The following is a 19,523-nucleotide window of genomic DNA, read 5'->3' on the forward strand; positions in this document are numbered from 1 at the left end:
ACTACAGAGAACAATGGAATGAAAGAGCTACATCGAATATTTGCTAGAGCTGTCGCCAAAAACGACAAAGCTAAACAAAGCAGATGTAGCTAAAACAAAAAAATAAAAATAAAACAAAAAAATCCAATTAGCATATTTAAAATGGACTCGGACAGGTATGTGCCCGAGCCCAATTACAACTTCAGTTTTTTTTATTTGACTTGATGCAAACTAATTTGTATTTAAAACTTAACATATACGTGTAACTTGTATGTTTGTAAAGATCTAAACGAATAAAAATGTAAAAATGAATCTGTCTCCTTGTTACGGTTAAGCAACTTAGAAAAATACGCTAACGGACTCATCCCTAAAGGCATTCAACGTATTTTAATTGAACTGCAAACCGACGGACAAAGCACACAAGTCAAACCCCTGTGGTGCTGCCTCAACAGGTGCACAGGCAAATAAAAGATGATAGTTGCTAAATGGCTCCACAAGGACAAACATATATATATATATAGATATATATATATCTGTTCGTACGTGTAGATTGGGGGGGTAAGGATAAACAGTATAAGTCTGTCGGCATCTTTTATTGACCGGCAGCAACAGTGCGTATACTTAATCTAGCCGCATGCATTTCCCGTTCATAAAATTCCCAGTATTTTCGCTCGCGAGAGTAATATGGCAAGGGTGGCCAACAGCTGAGAGCTGCGTCCCCGTATTTTGTTGTTGGAAATCATTGGCCAGACAACTACAACGACGCCGGCGCCGGCGCCAGTTATGCCGATGGTCTCCTCGTCATCGCCAACGCCATCGTCGTCTCAGTCGCCGTCGCCGTCGCCATCGAAGCATCGAAGCAGAGAATTTAAACGCAGCCAGCATAATAAAAATTTCAGTCGGCTTTTTCACGACGCGCCCGCGGTTGTTTGTTTCAAACAGCAAATTCAAGTGCATTCAATAGTAAAATTCATTTATTTTTTCTAAGAATATTGTGAAAAAACCCAAGAAAAAAAGAGATATATAATAAAAAAAAACCATGATACACTTGATAAAGTTAATGCCGGCGTCGAACACAGCATAAAGTGTAAGTCATTATGAAACGCTGTGTGTGCGTGTGCGTGTGCTTCAGCATCCCATTCAAGGATTATGCTGGTAAATCCCGCGTGTGCTATGGCTGTATGTGTGTGTGCGTGTGTGTGTATGTGTGTATGTGTGTGGGTGTGGATGCCTTAGTCCGAAACTAAGTATTTTGGCCAGTTAATTTTCTTTCGATTTTTCACTGTTTGTATGTACCCGCATTTTGTTGCCAGCTGCTGCTGCTGCTGCTGTTTGCTGCTGCTGTTTGCTGCTTGCTGCTGCTTGCTGTACTTACTAGGCAGTTAACCGGCTCTGTCGACGTAGCTGTCTGCGTCTCCTCCACACAGCAAACGACTCCTCGGCTGGTTCATTGTACTTGCGCGCATCCCTGTGCAGCGCCAATGCTCGCTCCGAGCAGCTGAAAGCGATTTGCAGTCAACAACATCAAGCCAATTGTAGTTTTTGTTGTTGTTATTGCTTGTAGATGATATGGGGGTGTATGTGGGTGTGAGTGGGTATGTGTGTGTGCATGTGTATCGTGTGCTCAAAGCTAAAATAAATATTGACCAAACAAACGTCATTTATAGGCAATGGCAATAAATTTCTAGCAGCGATTTATCTCAATGCAAACGTCATCCAAACAGTTACATATAAATATGGGCATAATTTGTATATAATTATATATAAATATGCCTGTTGTTGAACATATGTGTGTGTGTGTGTTAGGGGTTGTTTTGGCAAATATACGCTTCAGTTGTCGTGCTCAGAGCTTATTAATCAATGCATTCCCCAAAAATCTGTTTTTGTTAGACACACACGTCGTATGCGTAATCTTTGTATTTTATATTGAAAACACTTTAATGGCGCCCTTCCACGTTGCATATGCATGTATATCAAAAACACTTTTATGGCTTCCAACAGCGAATGTAAATAGCAACAAGCCGGCGGCGCTAAAACAAAGCGTCTGCCCCACTTCAAGCAAACGACAACAGCAACAAAAACAAAAATAACAACAACAACATCAACAGCTGGCAACGACAATTGAAGGAGACACAAATGAGCATGCAAGGAACACAACTCAATGGCCAAAGAAGACTGACACACCCCAGACAAGCAACGACAACAACAACAACAATAACAATAACACCCCAGGACTGCCGAGTGTTACCCTCGCATTACACATACGACGCGCTTGCCATCGCCGGCAGCTGTTGTTGCTGATGTTAGTGTTGCTTGTGCCACAATGCAAGTCAAGTGAAGGCGCGATGACTGTTGACGGTTTTACTGTCACTGCTATAATTATTACTGTTGTAGTTTTTGTTGTTGTTGTTGCTGTTGTTGCTGTTGCTGTTGCTGTTGCTGCTGCTGCTGCTGTTGGAGTAGGTGTTTGTTTGCATGAAGTCTGCGAGGAACTCAGACATTTCGCACGCGATTTTCAGTGGGCGGGTATGCTGGTCGGAATTAGTGTCTCCAGACATTTGATTTTATGTGCATTTTGTAAGTAGCACAAGGCTTAATTTGATGGCTTGACAAACAAGCGCGAGCAAAACCACTCAACGGTGATAGCTGACGAGCCTTTCGAGAACCCCATCGCGTTGTCTCTTGGCGCGATGTAGTGATTATAAAACAAACCCTTATTAATGCAAACTGTGACCTATTTTGCCTAAACATGTTCTGCATCGGATTTAAGCTGATCTTTTATGAGATTACACTTAAATAATACTATAATACCATTCACCAATCCCAAACTTAACTTATCCTTATCGAGAATTGTGCAAGTGTTCAGCTATTGTTTCTTGAGAATACCAATTAGTTATTTCATAAATACAACGAACAGATTTTAAATGATTTCGCAATTTAAACTGCAGTTCGTATTCATATACTATGCGAAATCAAAATTTAATGGTAACTAATTTAATTAGATTTGAATGTTTTTTCACTCCGATGCTCGGCTGCGTTTTTGTACTCAAATGTCGAATTTCAATTTCCAGCAATTTGTGCTCTGCACTCTCCGATTCCACAACTTAAACACAAAAAACAGCTTTAACATTGAAGAACTATGACGTCAATGTGCAGGTTGCGTTTGTTTTTGTTTTTATTAAACAGTGGCGTAACAACGGAGATGAGAAAAAATCAACAAATCGAAATATTTTTTCACTGGCAGCTGCGAATTCCGTTTCAGATTCAGATATAGCGGCAATGCCATCGACATTAATTAAACCGATGCCCGGCACAACAGAAGAATGTACTCTTTTTTTTTCCACATATTTATGCCACAAAATTGTTGTGCTCTGCACCCTTCCGCAACAATCCCTCCACACTCTCCACACCCGGTTGCACGCTGTGCGGCACTAATGACCGCTCGTTTTTGTTTTTTTGGCAGCCATGCCAGAAGGTTGCATTTCAAATCTGGGCTGCAGTTGCCTCTACGTGGCTGGTCCATCATCTCTGCCCTGCTCTGGCAAACGTATGAATTCATAATTGCTTCATTTCATTTGTGCCTTTGCCTCTCCCTACTACACTTTCAACTTGTAATGCAATGTGCCAAAATTGACCCTCTCTCTCTCTCGCTCTGCCGATCTGTATCTTTCTGCAAGTGGGTTGTTTATGTTTATGTGTGCACACCTACAGTGTCTCGCAGTTCAACTGGAACAGCGCCTAGCAAAATATTTAAAGTGCTATAACTTTTAAACAAAACAATAAACGCAAAATGTTTAAATGCCAATTTGTTTTATGTTATATCACGTTTGAAAAGGAAACTTCAGTTTTTATTAAAATATTAATTAATTAACTGAAATTAGTCAAAACTTAAAACATATCCAAAATACATGTTACAGTTTTTTTGGAACAGTCTTGGAAAAGTAACATATTAGGCGTATAAAAACTTAAATAAGGATGTTAATACTTAGTATGATATCCTTTAGCCCTAATAAAGTCCCCTAACCTATTATTCATGGAAGATACCAGCTTCCGGGTCGTTTCTGGACTGAGTTTGCTCCACTCATCCAGCAGAGCATTCTTGAGATCGGATCTGTGATTCCGGATGTTATTTTCGAGCAGAGCCCACAAATTTTAAATAACATTTAAATCTGGAGACTGGGCCTGTGGAATTATCATGTGGAGGCAGTTCCAGATATGCCAAGACCGTACTAATCCGGACTTATGCTTGGCTGTTGTCCTGGTCGTTGTCGTGGTAGATCTGGAAAGTACTCCGGATTCCTAGCTTCTCGGCACTTTGGAGTAAATTTTCCTTTAATATATTGAAATACACACTCTTGTCCATTGTTGTTTCAAAAAACACCAAATTCCCGACGCCGGCTGCCGAGATACATGCCCATACCATGACACTTCCTCCGTCGTGCTTGACTGTTGCCTTTAGGATTTTGGGACTCAGCTCAGTAATGGACTGTCGCCACACATAATTTTGTCCGTCTGAGCCAAAAATGTTTAATTTGGGATCATCTTCAAATATGAATGTGTTCCAGAATTCCAAATCCTTGTCCAAGTGGGTTTTGACGAATGCCATCCTAGTCCCTTTATTTTTTGCGCTTATAAAGGGCTTCTTCCGTGGTACTCGGGCATTAAAGTCATGTTTGCGCAGAACCCGGCGCACAGTCTCCACACTGCACTTTTTCCCCATTTCATCCTGCACCTGTTCAGTCAGTTTTGGAGCCGATAGCTTGGGATTTTCCCTTATTTTCCTGATGATCCTCCGCTCCTCCTGTTCGGTGAAAATCTTGTGTGGTGCCTTTCTGCCCTTGTCCTCTATCCGATTTTCGTCGACGAAGCGCCGAATGATATTGAATACAGTTGTGGTACTCAGATTTACCATTTTAGCTATTTGGCGATATGAATATCCAATCCTGAAGTGTTCCAGGATCAGTTTCCGTTGTTCAATGGTAGTCCGCTTGCACATAGTCCTTGTTGGCTGGTTGCACTCGAGATGCAGGATATAACTAATCTGACTACGAAGGATTGGTCTATTTATACCAAAAATAATCAACCTGACGTAAAAAATCAGGGTTTTATGGCACCCAGGTGTCCATAACGCCATTGTTCCACATAATATGTGACCACAAATTAAGGTACTTTTTTACATAACCCGACCTAGCCGGTGGGAAAACCCCAGTTTATGGGGGTCATATAGTCATATAGGTAGTCAATATATGTACCTGCCATAGTTCTTTGGAATTTTTGAAAAATATTGAATAATTTGTTTATGGCAGGCAATTAACTTTTTTGCTAGGCGCTGTTCCAGTTGAACTGCGAGACACTGTATATTCATCCTTCGTCAATCGAAATATTGCCGACTGGTAATATTGGCGCGTTTGTGTTTATTTTCATAACTAGAACAAATATTTGCCATATGAACATATAAACAACATATGAATTAACTTAAAGCATTTCTAGCAAAATTTAAATGACTTCAGATATCGAATATTAAGTTTAAGCAACAACAAAAATATTTATTTATTATAAATGTGAATAGCAGGAAGTAAAATTAAAAGATAGAAAATGTAATATAAATTTTCGCATTTCTTAGCTCTAGAAAACATAATAACATTAAGGGATTAACTCTCGTCTTGGATATTGCATGCCTTGAAATCAAATTCTTCAAATATTTGCTTTTCATCAGAAATTGAGCAGTTGCAATAACAAAAAAGAAAAAACATTTTCATTGTCTTCTTGCAGTTTAAGAGTTGAACAATGGAGTAAGCGGAACTGCCGGGAATTAAGTAGGTAAGCCAGCCAAGCAAGTAGCCAACCAGTCAGGCCAGTCGGTCACTTAAGCTGCACAACCGGAGATATTCAGGAGCTTAAGAGGATTGGCATCATCAAGTGCAATGTTTGATGTTACCTGGCTGCCCACCGCTTGTGGCTCCTTGGCACCGGCACTGATACCACCGGCTCACATCGTTGTATTGTGGTACTTCTGGGAGAATTATGCACGCTACGTGGACCGGCACTTCTGCACGTGCTCCTGCTGGGATACGGTGTTCAAGGGTCCCTACGAATCGGGAGTGGCCGCCTACAAGCACATGTACTTCAATGCGACGCCCAATAGCTTCAAGATGTGGATATTGACGGTCTTTGCCGTAATTGCACTTTACGAGTGTATCAAGCGGCTCATCGCCCTAATCCTGCAGCAGAGAGTGCGCTACTCAATGCTGCTACTGTTCCTGCTGTCCATCTTCTCGCACTATTATGCCTGGTGGGCGTACATCAACTATTACAACGACGACTACTACAATCAATGGAATCACCAACTGTTCTTCACGGTGAGCTCAAAAGCCTCTTCACAAACTTATGACCAAGTGCATATTTATTTGCACTGTGTCTGCTCAAGTGGTGACCGGCCACTGCTCCGTGCCCCGTGGTTATCTATAATTTATTAGTAAAGTTAAGCTAAAAATTCCAATGCGCAAAACTTGCACACAATATGCGCTCTCTGCTCGCGTTGACCTCAACTTTGCATCCATTCACGTTCTTCACGTTCGTCCACTTCTAAAGTTATGCCCGACCTCTGCTCTAGCTAGAAATTTAAGGCGAGTATAAATTTGTTAAATGGCCAAGCTAAAAAGTTTTCAAGTCCCAAGTGCAACTTTCATAGTTAGCCAACGTTAATGAGCATTGCCAATCAGGCAATCGAAACAAGTGCACTTACTGTCAATCCCAAGGGCAACAAGTCGGAAAGGGAAACGCAACAAATACTTTAAAGCAGAACTTCTCATTTTAAAAGCCTGTTTAAAATTTAATTAGACTCGTCAATCACTTCAATCAGTTGCAGTTTTTCCATTCCACAATCTGAACTTTCACTAACGCCCATGATTTATGAGCAGGGATAGACAAATAAACTATAAACTTTGGCAAAGTGATTAAAAGAATACAAAAAAAGCATGGCTAAAAATTTTAAACTGCCATTACATTTGTAAAAAGTGAATAGATCTAAAAAGATGCGGCTTTTCATCATTATTTAACACCTAGTTTAAGACTACATTCAAAACTGGAAACGCGACCCTCTTTCGAAATTCCACAAAAAATGCTTGTGATGGGTAAAAGCTGTCTAAAATCATCAAACTTTGTCAAAAATCACCAAATTTCATCATTGCTCGGCCTCAAAAAGAATTTTACATTCAAAGTTGAAAACGCGACTCTTGCTAAAAAATGCATGTTAAAATGAATCCCTAAAAAGTGCTTTTAGTGACGGGGCTGAAGCAATTAAAAAAAAAAAAAACAGGAATTTTTTGAATACTGCATTTAAAGTTGAAAACACGAATTTTAATCGTAACTTTTATTCTAACTTTTCTTATAGGTAACGGAGCTATTCTCCACAGTGCTGGTAATGCACTTGGCCAACACCACGAATGTGGTTAAGCCCAAGAAGGTGTTCTGCATTGTGGGCATTGCACTGCTGCACATCCTCGCCGGGAGTTTCGATCAATTCTTCATGAATGTGGTGCGGGGCGAGGGAGCAGCCCATCAGGTAGTACGCGACATAGGATTCATGTTGCCCGATCTGTTGCACTTTGTCATACCGATTTGGCTGTTGCGCCGGGCGAGGAGTGAGAACTTTTCGACGCGTCCCTTCTATCGGGACCGGAAGCTGCATAGAGATATTGTGGCCATGCTGTGCCTGGTGTCCATGCTCTTTGTGCTCTGTACGATTTTGTGAGAACGAATCCTATTTGGCGCCTACGAGGAGGCGCACGGCAAGGTAAAGCCTGCTCAGGATGCAGCCGTTTTGCTGCTGAATCGTTACCGCATGTTGGCCAACAACAATGTGCATAACTAGAAGCTGGCTGGACGAACTGTGCCGGAACGAACTGTGGACAATATGCTGCTGCTGCACTTGCCCGTAAGTGTGTGGGCGCAGCCACGCCCTTGTGCTTGTAGTTACGTACAATTTATGTTTTGTCATTAACGATTTGTGATAGTTTTTTGTAATGCGTTCATTTTTTATGTTTTTTGGGAGGGGGGCAAAAGATATCGAGACATATATACGAGTATTTATCGAATACCACTTATCAACAACCAACCAAACATAATCAATACGGCAAACTGTTGACTTCCATTTTTTAGAAATGTTGGCCGATGCTCTGTTGAAACATATCTACATATACAAATACATACCCCATACACAAATGCACTAGGCACAACTAGAGAAATTATCGAACCGAACGAACGCTGGTTGGGTAACAAAACCAATTAAACCCATTATGATTAGATACAACGAACGAATAATTAGCATAAGCTCTGGAAAGGCATTAACTGTTACTGGACTGGAACGATTAGTGACAACCTCAACATACAATTTTATTGCCAAGTATTCAATATATACCCACCCAGTGTTATTCTATCTTAGCTTTAGATGCGATTTAGACTGTTGTTGGATAATACATATAGCATTATTATATATACACCTCGAAATATTCCAATACTGTAGTTGAACAAATACAAATAATAACAACAAACAAAAAACAATTACAAATTTGAAAACCCCGTAGTAATCAAAAATAGCGTTTAACGATATTGTTATAAATATTTGAGATAATATGAAAACTGGAATAGCCTATAAATATGTAAACACCCAAAAATACACACACACATACAACCACACACACATACAAACACACAAAACATTTACATACAAACATATATTTTTAGTATACAACATTATATTAAATAAACATTAAGAGACTGAAAACTGGCAAATCAATTAGTTTCCATAGTTTCCATAGTTTCCACTGGGAGCCGGTAAGTTCACAAACAAAACGATTTTTGTTGTATATAATTAATTTTATTGAAATTTGAAAAATTTATATGTCAATGTAAACACAGTGTATATAGTTCCATCCATATATACATATGCTAAGGTATATTTCAAATATGCAATTGCATTTTCCAAAAATACAATTCGCTTTTATTATTTCGTTACTAAATGTTTAAAACTTAGCATTTTGTTTAAATACAAAAAATGATTCACTTTTGTTTTTTTTTTTTCGTTTTGTGTAAATTAGAAGACATTTGAAATGATTTACATAATAATAATATAGAGGGAAAAACGTATTAAATATAATGGAATGTCGTGGGTTTTTGTGTATTCGTATATGTATGCATAAATACTAGTACAATACATAAATGTAATTGGCTGGTTGACGGGCTGCACAGCGTGTAGCAACTTAAAGTACAATTGGTAACTTAATTTTGGTAAACAAAATGTGTATAAAAGTCAACTAAACAAAAATGGACGGTCTTCGATGACTATTGAGTTGTTCAAAGTACAAAGTAAAATAAAAATTACAAATTAAATGCCATTAAACAACAGAAGCGAAACGTTTACAAAACGACAGTGTAAGTAATCAGCAACCAATAGTTAACCAAATTAAAAGCAAAAAACTTGCTAAAAATAATTGGCAGTGTAGAAAATGCCTTAAGTTCTCTGAATGATAATTTATCATATTCGTTTCCTAGTTGATTTGATTTTGTGTTTTTATATATATATTTAGTGGTTGAGTCGTCGCTCAGTTTGTGTGTGTTGCTGATTTTGTGTTTAAGGCGATTAATTTTCAACAGTTTGCGTGTCTTCTTGTCATTGCTGCACTTGTTTATTTAGATGAAAATCTCTGTACGCTTTCGGACCTGGTGGCCGGTGGTCGAGTGTAATACAGCGTCATCCGGATCATCGGCACCATCGGCGCCATGATCCTCATGCGTCAAATAGTCGCCCTTGTGACGATGCAAATAGCGGCCAATTAGGAAGAACATTAATAAAAGCAGCAGGAAGAGTATGGCAAGCAGGACTATAAAACAGACGTGATTAATTACAATGCATTTTGTTTGGGTCTAATGATTTAACTTACATGCCAGCAGCACAGAGTTAACTTCATTGTAAGCCTTTCGCAGCTTCTCCTCATCCACCAGTGGAGGCGGCCTAGTCTCAATTTCAATAGGCGGATGCGTTACGGGTTCAACGCCGCAAAAGTCTTCAGTCAATTGAGCTAGCAAAGAGATGACAAATGTAACCAAATCTTTTAAGTAAGTAAGCAATGTGAAACTTACAGCCGAGAGATTTGACATTATTGGGTGGATTCTGTTGAAACATCAGCTTAAGTGGATAAATATCATCGAACTGCACACGTGAAACACAACCAACAAAACCGTCGGACATTGAGGTGTTCTTGCCAATGTACATGTACTGAATATTGTTGAACTGCGCATCCGCCGACGCCTTGATATCAAAGTTATATTCGACGGGCTCGTAGTTATCCACATGCAGCACCACCGTTGAACCGCTATTCTTACGCATAAAGCGCACATCGTGATACTGTCCCAGACCGAAATGCTTCTTGGGGAATATAATTTCCTGTCGCTCAAAGCCAAAGTCAAAGACACACCGCAAGTGACCTGCCAAGGAACCAATTATAACCTATTCTATGCAACAAAAGAGTATGTAAAGTCACCTGAATTGGAAATTTGTATGGTCAGATATTCGCCAGTCAGATTCGATGAGAAGCCGAGCAGGAAACCTTTGGGTATTGTCGTTGTGAAACCCACTCGAATATTCTCCGCAATGGTGGAACGGAAAGAGCCCTCGAACTCATAGCGTATAATGGAACTGGAACGCAAATTGACGCCAATCTCTGCAAGCAAAATCAGACAGTTCGTAAAAGAAGCTAAACATTAATATTCATTTTGCCTACCATCCGCGCAAATGGGTCCCTTAAAGGCGCTCCAGCGGCAATCGCAACCGTAGCCATCGTAGCGCTCAATGCAGGTGCCGTTATTCAGACAAGGACTCGATTCGCAACGACCTACGCAGCCGGTACTGATGCCATAAATGCCACGCATGGAGTGTTCCTTCAAATCCACCATCTTTCCGTTTAGCAATAGAGCTCGGATGCAGCCTACATAGCCATCTCGGTATTCCGTCGTAGAGCCAATAACCAAATCGGATGTCAGATGGAGAGCACGCACTGGACCTGGTGGTTCGCGCACTTCTGCCTTAATGGAGCCATCGACAACCAGACGCGCCTCCTTGCGATTACGCTCCACGCTCACCGTGTGCCAGTTGTTGTCGTTTAGATGGTAGCTGGTGCCCACATTAACACCCAACGGACCGCTGCCGGCCTGGTACTGGAACTGCAACTTATTGCCGCCAATCAGACTCAACTTGATGTAGTCTGTGGGGCCAGTGGCATGGAACAGCACTGAGTTTTCCTGTGTGGTGCGGAACTCCAGATAAATATCACCCGAATGTCCCATATCGAATGGTGGCAAGTTAATGGAAGCATCAGCGATGCGGAAAGTCACCACATTACTGAACAGATCGTCGCCCTCGCAACGCATCGGTCCCAGCGTGTAGCGGCCCTGCTTCTCATCCAATGGCGTGCCAGTGTCACCAAACTTCACAGCACGCACAGGCAGATGCTCCTTTTCACGAATATCACCGCCATCTTCAGCCCACTCTAAGGTGTTGGAATCACAGTTGCACCACTTGGTGGGGTCATGACACTTGCCCAGGATGCCGCACTCGCATTTGCGTGAACCAGGCAAAGCGCCTGCCCAGTAATCCATGGGCTGATTGTTGCGCGAGATCCACCAGGAGAAGGGACGGAAGTTACCAGCTTCAGCTTTAAAAAAAAATATAATGTGAATATTCAATAAAAATGATGATTTGAAATATAAATATTTACATGGTGAATTGAAGAGACGCGACGAACGACATGAGTAGCTCAGTCGCTGCCAGCAGCTGTGTGAGCGATTCAGCAGTGCCTCGATTTGCAGTTTATTGGCATCATACATGATACTCTGCTCAAAAGAGCCGGGCTCCTGGAAGCCATCCACCGTCGTTGTGTGCTCCTGACTGTGACCCAGTGTGGTTATAACTCGACCATCGGCTACACAAAAAGATTTGATTAGATTTAGTGCCATCAATAAAAAAGTAAAAGCACTTACAGTAAAACTCGCAGGTAACCGGGAAAGGCTCCAGCGGACCGCTGCCATCCACATCGATATTCAAGTTAACACGTTGCTGCACATGCTGCACATTCTTCAAGGCCTGACAGGACAGAGGATTGTTGGCTAAACAAAGAAGGAGAGCGAATGATAGCGAGCAGAGATATAATATTAGTCTTTGCCACTTACAGGTATGGCATACAGCTCCAGCATAGCCAGTATGGGCACATTCGCAGAAGAACTCCATGCTGTTCTGATGACAGACGCCCTTGTGCTGGCAGGGATTTGGATTGCAGCGATCAATCATTTGGCAGGCATCGACAACAACCTCGTCGCCGCAACATACTTCCTCGCCCTGCACCCAGTCCTGTGGCAACTTGTAGTTACCATCCACCGAGATGAGTCGCATACAGCCAACAAAGCCATTCTTATCCTTGCCACCAGCTATGTAGTACGTGTGTCCTGTGGCTATCTGTAGATTCTTGGTCGTTGTCATTGGCCGTTGATCAATGTTGAGAATGAGACGATTACGCTCGATGGAAAGCACAAACGAATGCCATTTGCCATCGTTGAACTGCTCGTCATAGTTGTCCAGAATGATGCGCGGCTTATCCTTAGCCATTAGATCGATCTTCACTTTGCCAAAATCTAGGAACACTTTTATGTATCCACCCGAATAAAAGTCGTGATGCAGCATGACGCCTGTCTCCTCGTAGGTGCGGAAATAGAACGACACATTCAAACGCTGCGAGTTCTCATAACCCTTCAGTCGCACAAACGAACCGCGCGTCGTGAAGGTAACTGGATAAATCGGAGGCGAGGGGCAGGCATATATCGTGTTCACTTTCATGTAGAGATAGGCCTCGCCCAACTCATAGCTATCCTTCATGGTCTTTATAAAGTTGGTAGAGTTTAGATAAATGTTTTCGAGACAGCCCGAAAAGTTCTGCTGTACAATGAGGCCCTCCTGCACATTGGGAACACCACCCAAATACAGCTCCCGATTCAGATTCAAGCGACTAAACTCGCCCTGAATGCGACCACGCACAATAACTCGATCCACGGAGAAGATGATGTCACGCCGATTACGCGAGATAACGACATCGTGCCATACATTATCATCCAGCAAACTGCCGACGGAGAGCGAGGTCATAATGCCCGAACCAAGATCAAGATTCAGCACCATTTTGTTGTCCTTCAGCTGCAGGGCATAATAATCGCCTTGAGTACCACGGGAGTACATCATGACGCCATTTGCAAAGGCAGTCTTGAAACGAAAGCGTATCGACTCCTGGGCGGAGGCAACGGGCTCACGACGCAAATCGTAACGCACCAGTCCAGTGCCATTAAAATACAGATTCTCCGAAACTGTGAAAATAAGCATTAATAACTGATGAAATGGGTATTATTTTTATTACACTCACTGTATTCACAGCCGTAGAGCTCGACACGCATGGAGATGCGATCGTGCCAGCGTGTGGGATTAACGCGCACCCACTGTGCAATGATGGGCACCTCAAAGACATTATAGTGTATGGAATTGCCATCGGAATTGCCTTTGAACATCTGTTTCGCAAAAGTAGTTGTGATATTAATATAATAAAATCAAACATAGAAAGAGCCTTGCACCATACAACAATTTTCAGTTTTGTTTAGTCAAGTTTAAGATTAAGTTAGATTTAGATTTAGACTTAGGCTAGTGTTAGTCACTGGTTACCTGCGGCTCGCTTGTGGGATTTACGTACGAGCGCCAATACTCGCCATCATCCGAGTACTGGACAATGTACTCCGTGACGAACTCATCGGTGTGCATGCGTCCCATGGTGGCAATCTTGCGCACCATACGCGCCCCGCCCAGATCGAGTGTTAGAAAGTGGTTATACGTATTCTCGACGGGCGTCCAAGCAGAGTTACCTGCACCGGGTGCAATTCAGGGGTTAAGATTATGTCAGATTAAGTGAGTCAGCACATTATTAGAAAGCAAAGTGTGAAACTACAAAAAAAAAAAAACTACATAAAAACTACACCACATAAAATGAAAGCCATGCAAACAAATGAATACAAATACAAATAGACAAAGACAAGCACAAATGCAAATAAAGCGTTAAATATTTATGAAAATATGTAGAATTTTGTGCAGCTGTTTTAGTTAGCTTGCATATCCGGGTTGATGTCTCTGTGCCAGCCACCACCATAAAAACCCGAGCACATTGATTGGATTAGGATGAGATTTGAAGCGGGTGGTTGGTTGGTTGGTTGTTGCGCGCTTACCTTGATGTTGCCACCGGGCTCTTTATAGTCGGCAAACTCGAGATCTGTGATGCCATAGCTAATGGTATACTCTGTCACATATTCATTGCTGTGCGGGCGTCCTTGCAGCGCAATGTGCGTAACATTCTTCACCACACCCAAATCAATGATCAGACGCTGATCAAAGTCCGAACTCTTCGCTGACCAGGATGTGCCAGCTTTGGTGTGGTGGTGGTGGAGGGCAGTTAAAAATTAATTGGTAATTTAAAAATGAAAATAAAAATAAAAACAAAATCAATTGTGAACCCAAATGGGAGGAGGGAGGGTGGAGGTGGATCGATTAGTTACAGACAAAACGTTGGCCATCGTTGCCAATTAAGAGGCCATAATTTAAGGCGATTTCGCTTGACAGCTGCAAGTGGCCCAATCCGACCCGACCCGACTCGTTACCAGCAAAAGGTCCTTAACAAAAGCAAGGGTGAGAGAGAGAGCAGCAAACCCCTGGCATAAAAATAAATTCGCAACTGCAGCTTGCAGCAGCAAACAGCGGGAAACAACAGGGGTGAACCCAAGTGCTGGTGTTAACACTAAATGGACATGGCAGGCGGACTGAGCATAAACAATTCAGAGCCCGTCCGAGGATTCTGCTTTTGTTTTAATGCGCCCGGCGTGACCAAAGACTGTGTGAACAAGCAGTGTATATGCATCCGATCGCCAGGGATTATGCTCATAGAAAGCAAATGGCGCTCAAGTAGTGTTGAGTTCAGTTTCAATGCCGCATTAAAGTTTGCCATCGATAAAACTTTGCTCAACAATTCTGGAATGCCAAAAAAAACATAAAAGGAACTACAAACAAAATAGGCATTTATGCTAGGGTGACGAAGTTTAAATACCCTTGCAGATCTCAACTTTTTACTTACAACTGTTTATCAACTCTAGCCACAAAGATGCATCAACTTGTAAACTTGTGGACGAACAATTCTATATTTAGCTGACTGCAAATATTAATATTTATACTGTATAAGGTTGTAGATATCAACATGAGCTTGTTACATACATTTCCGCAACTTCCTTATACCCTTTCCACACGCATTTAATGGGCACAGGGTATATACAAAAATAAAATAAACTCAGTGAACCTAACTACCAGGTCGCTACCCTTTTGTCGAGACTGTGGTGTTCCGTGTCCCGTTCTGTTTGTGCATACATTTAGCAAACAACGTTGTCTGGAACATGTCTGGGGCCCATTACGACAAGCGAATCAAGCAGGAGAGAGTGCCTACATTTGGGTTTATTGCCTTTTAAGCATATTTCCGGCTTACGTCTGATTTCATTTGTGTTTTTGTTATTGTTGGCAGAGAGCTGGAATTTGTGGACAGCTGTTTGGCACGCCAATCAAACGCTCGCCTAAAATGTTTGGAGTATGAAGTATGAGTGTGCTATCAAAAATAAAATTACATTTATTTCAAAATCACAAACTAAGCTAATGTTTTTGTATCGTTAGCGCCTACTGATGGCGCTTCTGTGGCTTGAGTAGCGCCTCCTTGCAGTAGGCAACCACATCTGGTTGCTCGGCGGCTGCGCTGCGCTCAATAAGATTCTCGAATGGAAGAAATTCAAATCTCGCATGCTCGTGTGGCAGACAATTGCGGAATGCGATTGCGGCACAGTACTTGGGTGATAGTAAATGCTCTTCAAAGTGCCACTGCGTCATCGGGGTGCCATTGCAGCGCAGCGTGGTGCCACAGAGCGGTGAGGCTGCCTCCTCCAGCGGATGTGTGGTGTCCATCGAGAAGCTGATCTTTTGCAGATCAACGGTTATGCCAACGCCCAGCTCCTTGACATAGGCCTCTTTCAAGCACCAGTGCCGCATAAAGGCCTTGAGCTGTGCCCGCTCATTATGCTGCGGCCTGCCAATGTAGCTCCACTCCTGTGGCGAGAATTTGGTCTGCATGAGGCGAAAGAAATCAGCGAGGGATTTGCCGCCATTGTGTTCGATTTTCATGACATCCGCACCAATGCCAAATTCGGCATCATCTTTATTGCCTCTGATGCCCGCCAGTATTACCATTTTGCCCTGATGCGACACATTGAAACTGAGGGCGACGTTCCTCTTTTGTGCCTCGTCTTGTGCCTGCTGCACCCAGTGGGGCTTGCCGCGTGTGTCGCGTGTGAATTGCACTTTATGATAGGGCTGCCCGCTGCACGTGCTCACAAATTTGCGCATTAATAGGCGGCCAATTAGCGAGGATAGAAAGTCATCGATAAAGTGAAACTTCATCAGACGCGTTCGCTCCTCGGGCTGGATGACGGCAACAGCATGCGTCAGCTGCGGTAACGTCGGCGTCCATGTGCTCAAATCGAACGCCCATCGTGTGCAGATGTGTTTGTTCATTGGATTGCCGTTGCAAATATGTTTGCAATTGTATTTTATTTCATTAAACTGCAAAACATTTCGACAAATTTCCTTTTTCTTTTTCCTTTACTTAATCAACTAATTTGCTAATGCGCTGCTTCTTCTTAACTGGTGGAATTCAGTAAATACGACGACACACGCATGCAACGAGTTAGCATCGCTGTGCAGCGAGTAGAGTTGTCAACGAGCGCCAATTGTGGAGAGGGGGACTATTTATTTAAAATGTTTGGCGGCTAAATATCAACTAAAGACAACAAATACTGAGAAGCGTAAAACTAATCAGGTCAAAATAAACAAATAACAAACGCAACTAATAAGCAATTACTAAAGACAACTGAAATCAAATGTAATTACATCTACAGATTGGACTTACCATTTAGACGCGCCTTATCCGGGCCACGTTCAGTCAACGATGATGTGGCCGTCAAGACCGAATTTTCCAATAAAGGTTGATTACATTCATAGTCGGAAAAATAATCACTGAAGGAATCTGCAATGCAATGCCAAGAAAACGACAATAATTATAGATTTTCTTTTTTTGTGTGGTAAGAAGTAATTGTATGACCCAGTTATTTGCCGCAGAGATATATATGATATGTGTATATATGTAAAATGTCACTGGCGTAAATAAAAATTGAAAAATGACAGAAACAGAATGAAAAGTAATACGCTTGGACTGTCGCCAATTTTCTTGAGTTTGTATATAATTTAAACAATCATTTGGATCCTTTCCGGCTTTTTAGTACTCATTTTCATGAGCCATAAATATGGCCATACCACATTGATGAACAGAAAGTGTAAATAAACACAGTATTTATTTATTGCTTTATTGCAGTGCAATTTGCTGTTGCACCGTCTTATCTCTCTATATGTGGTGTAAATATTTGGTTTCCATGACATTGTCCCCTTGTGCCTGCAGCAATATTGAAAAGTGCCCACTTAGACAGTTCAGCAGGCGTGATAACAGGGCCAGGATATCATAGAGTCGACTTCCGTCTTTCCGTCTGTCGATGTGTGTCTCAGACGACAACCCCCAAGTTGGCGTCGCCTTTTGTGGGTGCAGTTCCTGTGTGTGTAAACACAAAAATCAACCCTTAGCCCTTAGCCGTCAGCCGTCTGCCACGAGGCTAACAGAGTTCATGTGCCCTTGGATAGGAGAAGGGGGCAAAAGCAGAGCCTTGCAGCAGATTAGCTAAAGTCAATCTTGATATATATGCACACAAGAATACGCACACTAACATTTATATACATATGTTTACTTAAAAGAATGCCCTACCCACTAGAATAGGGATCTTGGAGGAGGAGGAGGAGGATACCTGAGTGACAGGCACCGTATGATTTGCCCCCTTCACAAACAATTGAAAACACGCACATTTTTAGAAAAATAATCAATAGAGAGCTAAAGGCAACAAATCTGAACTAGTTTTCGTTTTTATCGCTTGACTAAGCCGAAGAAACGCAATGGCTTACTTTTTATATGATTGACATACTACATGCGATTCTCAAGTAGTTCAAGTATTTCTATTATGATTCCAATTAATCGTATATGTGCTTATTTTCAATGTAATCACAACATGCATAATAAAAAAAAAGAATAGAAATCTGGCTAATGTTCTCAATGAAATAAATATGACGTGACCGATATCGAAAACTAATTTCCGCCTGCTGAATTTTTTTTGGGAAGTGTGGATGATGTTCGCCTTGGCCGGAGGGGCAAGAAATAATTATAAGCATCGCAATAAATTAGTAAAGTGTTTGTCTGTCTGTTTGCTTCTCTCGGGGTGCATGGTTGATGCTTGAGAGTGAGGAATTGTTTATTTTTAGTCATCAAATGTTTGCATATGAACTTAAAATGTTTATTTTTGGTCAGCGTATCTATTATATAATACATATAATGTAATATAATTAATCATTAGATTATATTTTTTTGTTTTTCTTCTTTTTATTGTGGCATGCGCAGTGCAGCAGCGGCAACAATGGCCGCAATGCAAAAAATGCCGGCAACAAAATGCAACCAAACCGACATTAAAAACGATTCCAATAAGCATCGAATTAAAAAAAAAGGCGTTGCTTGTTGGTTTTTGTTTTGCCAGCGCTGTTCGTAAGCAGCGTTTTGGATCTCGTGAGCGCCAGAGAGCGCAGCGAGAGAGAGAGAGAGGGCGCACGATCTTTTCAAAGAGCGTGTTAAAAAGCGAATCACAAACCAAAAGCAAAATTAAAAATGACGAGTCTTCTGCGCTTGGGGAACACGCCCAAAACTTGGCTTACAAGAATTCAATATTTTTTCCTTTTGCACACAAAAATTGAATTATTTCCGATACAACAACAATACTTTTAATGAACATATTTTACCTGCTAGTGCAATTCCCACGCTGTTGCTGCACAGCAGCAGAAGGCAGGAGCAAATGGAAATTGTTGCCGTACTTTGTGACGAACTTTGTTGCCTCATATTGGCTTTTTGTACTAGCAAATCAGGCCAAATGACTTAATGACACATTTATGCTTAAATTATTTGTAATGACTCCACAGATGCGATGCACAGTCAAATGCACTTTTGGTGCAGCCAGTTCCAGCAGACACAGGCCAGCGGGACAAGTTGTTGTTTTCCCAACCCCGCGGTGCTGGCGTCGTCAACGTGAACACTTTTCGCCAATAAACACAATGTGACGCCTTATTTACTTCTATGTGATTTCACTGATGTTTTATTTTTTTAAACGCGAGCTTAAACTGAAATATGTTCGGTGCGCCCAGCCCAACGTTCACGGAGCATCGACGTTTGATTAGAAAATAATTAACGCTGCGAGTAGATGACACACACACGTCTCGCTACGCTTACAATTAT

General features: G+C 41.7%; 3 protein-coding genes across 5 annotated transcripts; 1 reads left to right on the forward strand and 2 right to left on the reverse strand.

Moving 5' to 3' along the window:
- The first annotated feature begins 815 nt into the window (after window positions 1-815).
- LOC6559009 lies at window positions 816-8,004 on the forward strand. Of its 2 annotated transcripts, none has more exons than XM_032734634.2 (3): window positions 816-1,134; window positions 5,752-6,338; window positions 7,373-8,004. In XM_032734634.2, exons 2-3 carry the CDS (start codon window positions 5,904-5,906, stop codon window positions 7,730-7,732), a joined length of 795 nt encoding a protein of 264 aa, XP_032590525.1. In that variant the 5' UTR covers window positions 816-1,134; window positions 5,752-5,903; the 3' UTR covers window positions 7,733-8,004. The 2 variants fall into 2 exon arrangements, with proteins under 2 accessions (XP_032590525.1, XP_001983911.1); XM_001983875.3 differs by having other exon boundaries at window positions 816-1,066.
- Window positions 8,005-8,840: 836 nt separating this feature from the next.
- LOC6559017 (neurexin-4) lies at window positions 8,841-19,477 on the reverse strand. Of its 2 annotated transcripts, none has more exons than XM_032734610.2 (12): window positions 19,034-19,477; window positions 17,055-17,171; window positions 13,733-13,929; window positions 13,440-13,581; window positions 12,205-13,383; window positions 12,016-12,141; window positions 11,754-11,957; window positions 10,761-11,690; window positions 10,521-10,700; window positions 10,120-10,464; window positions 9,921-10,058; window positions 8,841-9,860 (listed from the first exon to the last, which is right to left on the reverse strand). In XM_032734610.2, exons 1-12 carry the CDS (start codon window positions 19,128-19,130, stop codon window positions 9,670-9,672), a joined length of 3,846 nt encoding a protein of 1,281 aa, XP_032590501.1. In that variant the 5' UTR covers window positions 19,131-19,477; the 3' UTR covers window positions 8,841-9,669. The 2 variants fall into 2 exon arrangements, with proteins under 2 accessions (XP_032590501.1, XP_032590496.1); XM_032734605.2 differs by lacking the exon at window positions 13,733-13,929 and adding an exon at window positions 14,287-14,483 and having other exon boundaries at window positions 19,034-19,476.
- LOC116805015 (L-aminoadipate-semialdehyde dehydrogenase-phosphopantetheinyl transferase) lies at window positions 15,703-16,829 on the reverse strand. Its single transcript, XM_032734625.2, has one exon. It carries the CDS (start codon window positions 16,658-16,660, stop codon window positions 15,773-15,775), a length of 888 nt encoding a protein of 295 aa, XP_032590516.1. The 5' UTR covers window positions 16,661-16,829; the 3' UTR covers window positions 15,703-15,772.
- Window positions 19,478-19,523: the final 46 nt, after the last annotated feature.

The sequence above is a fragment of the Drosophila grimshawi genome, unplaced genomic scaffold (assembly GCF_018153295.1).
Source record: "Drosophila grimshawi isolate 15287-2541.00 unplaced genomic scaffold, ASM1815329v1 contig_44, whole genome shotgun sequence".
Taxonomy (NCBI): Eukaryota; Metazoa; Arthropoda; class Insecta; order Diptera; family Drosophilidae; genus Drosophila; species Drosophila grimshawi.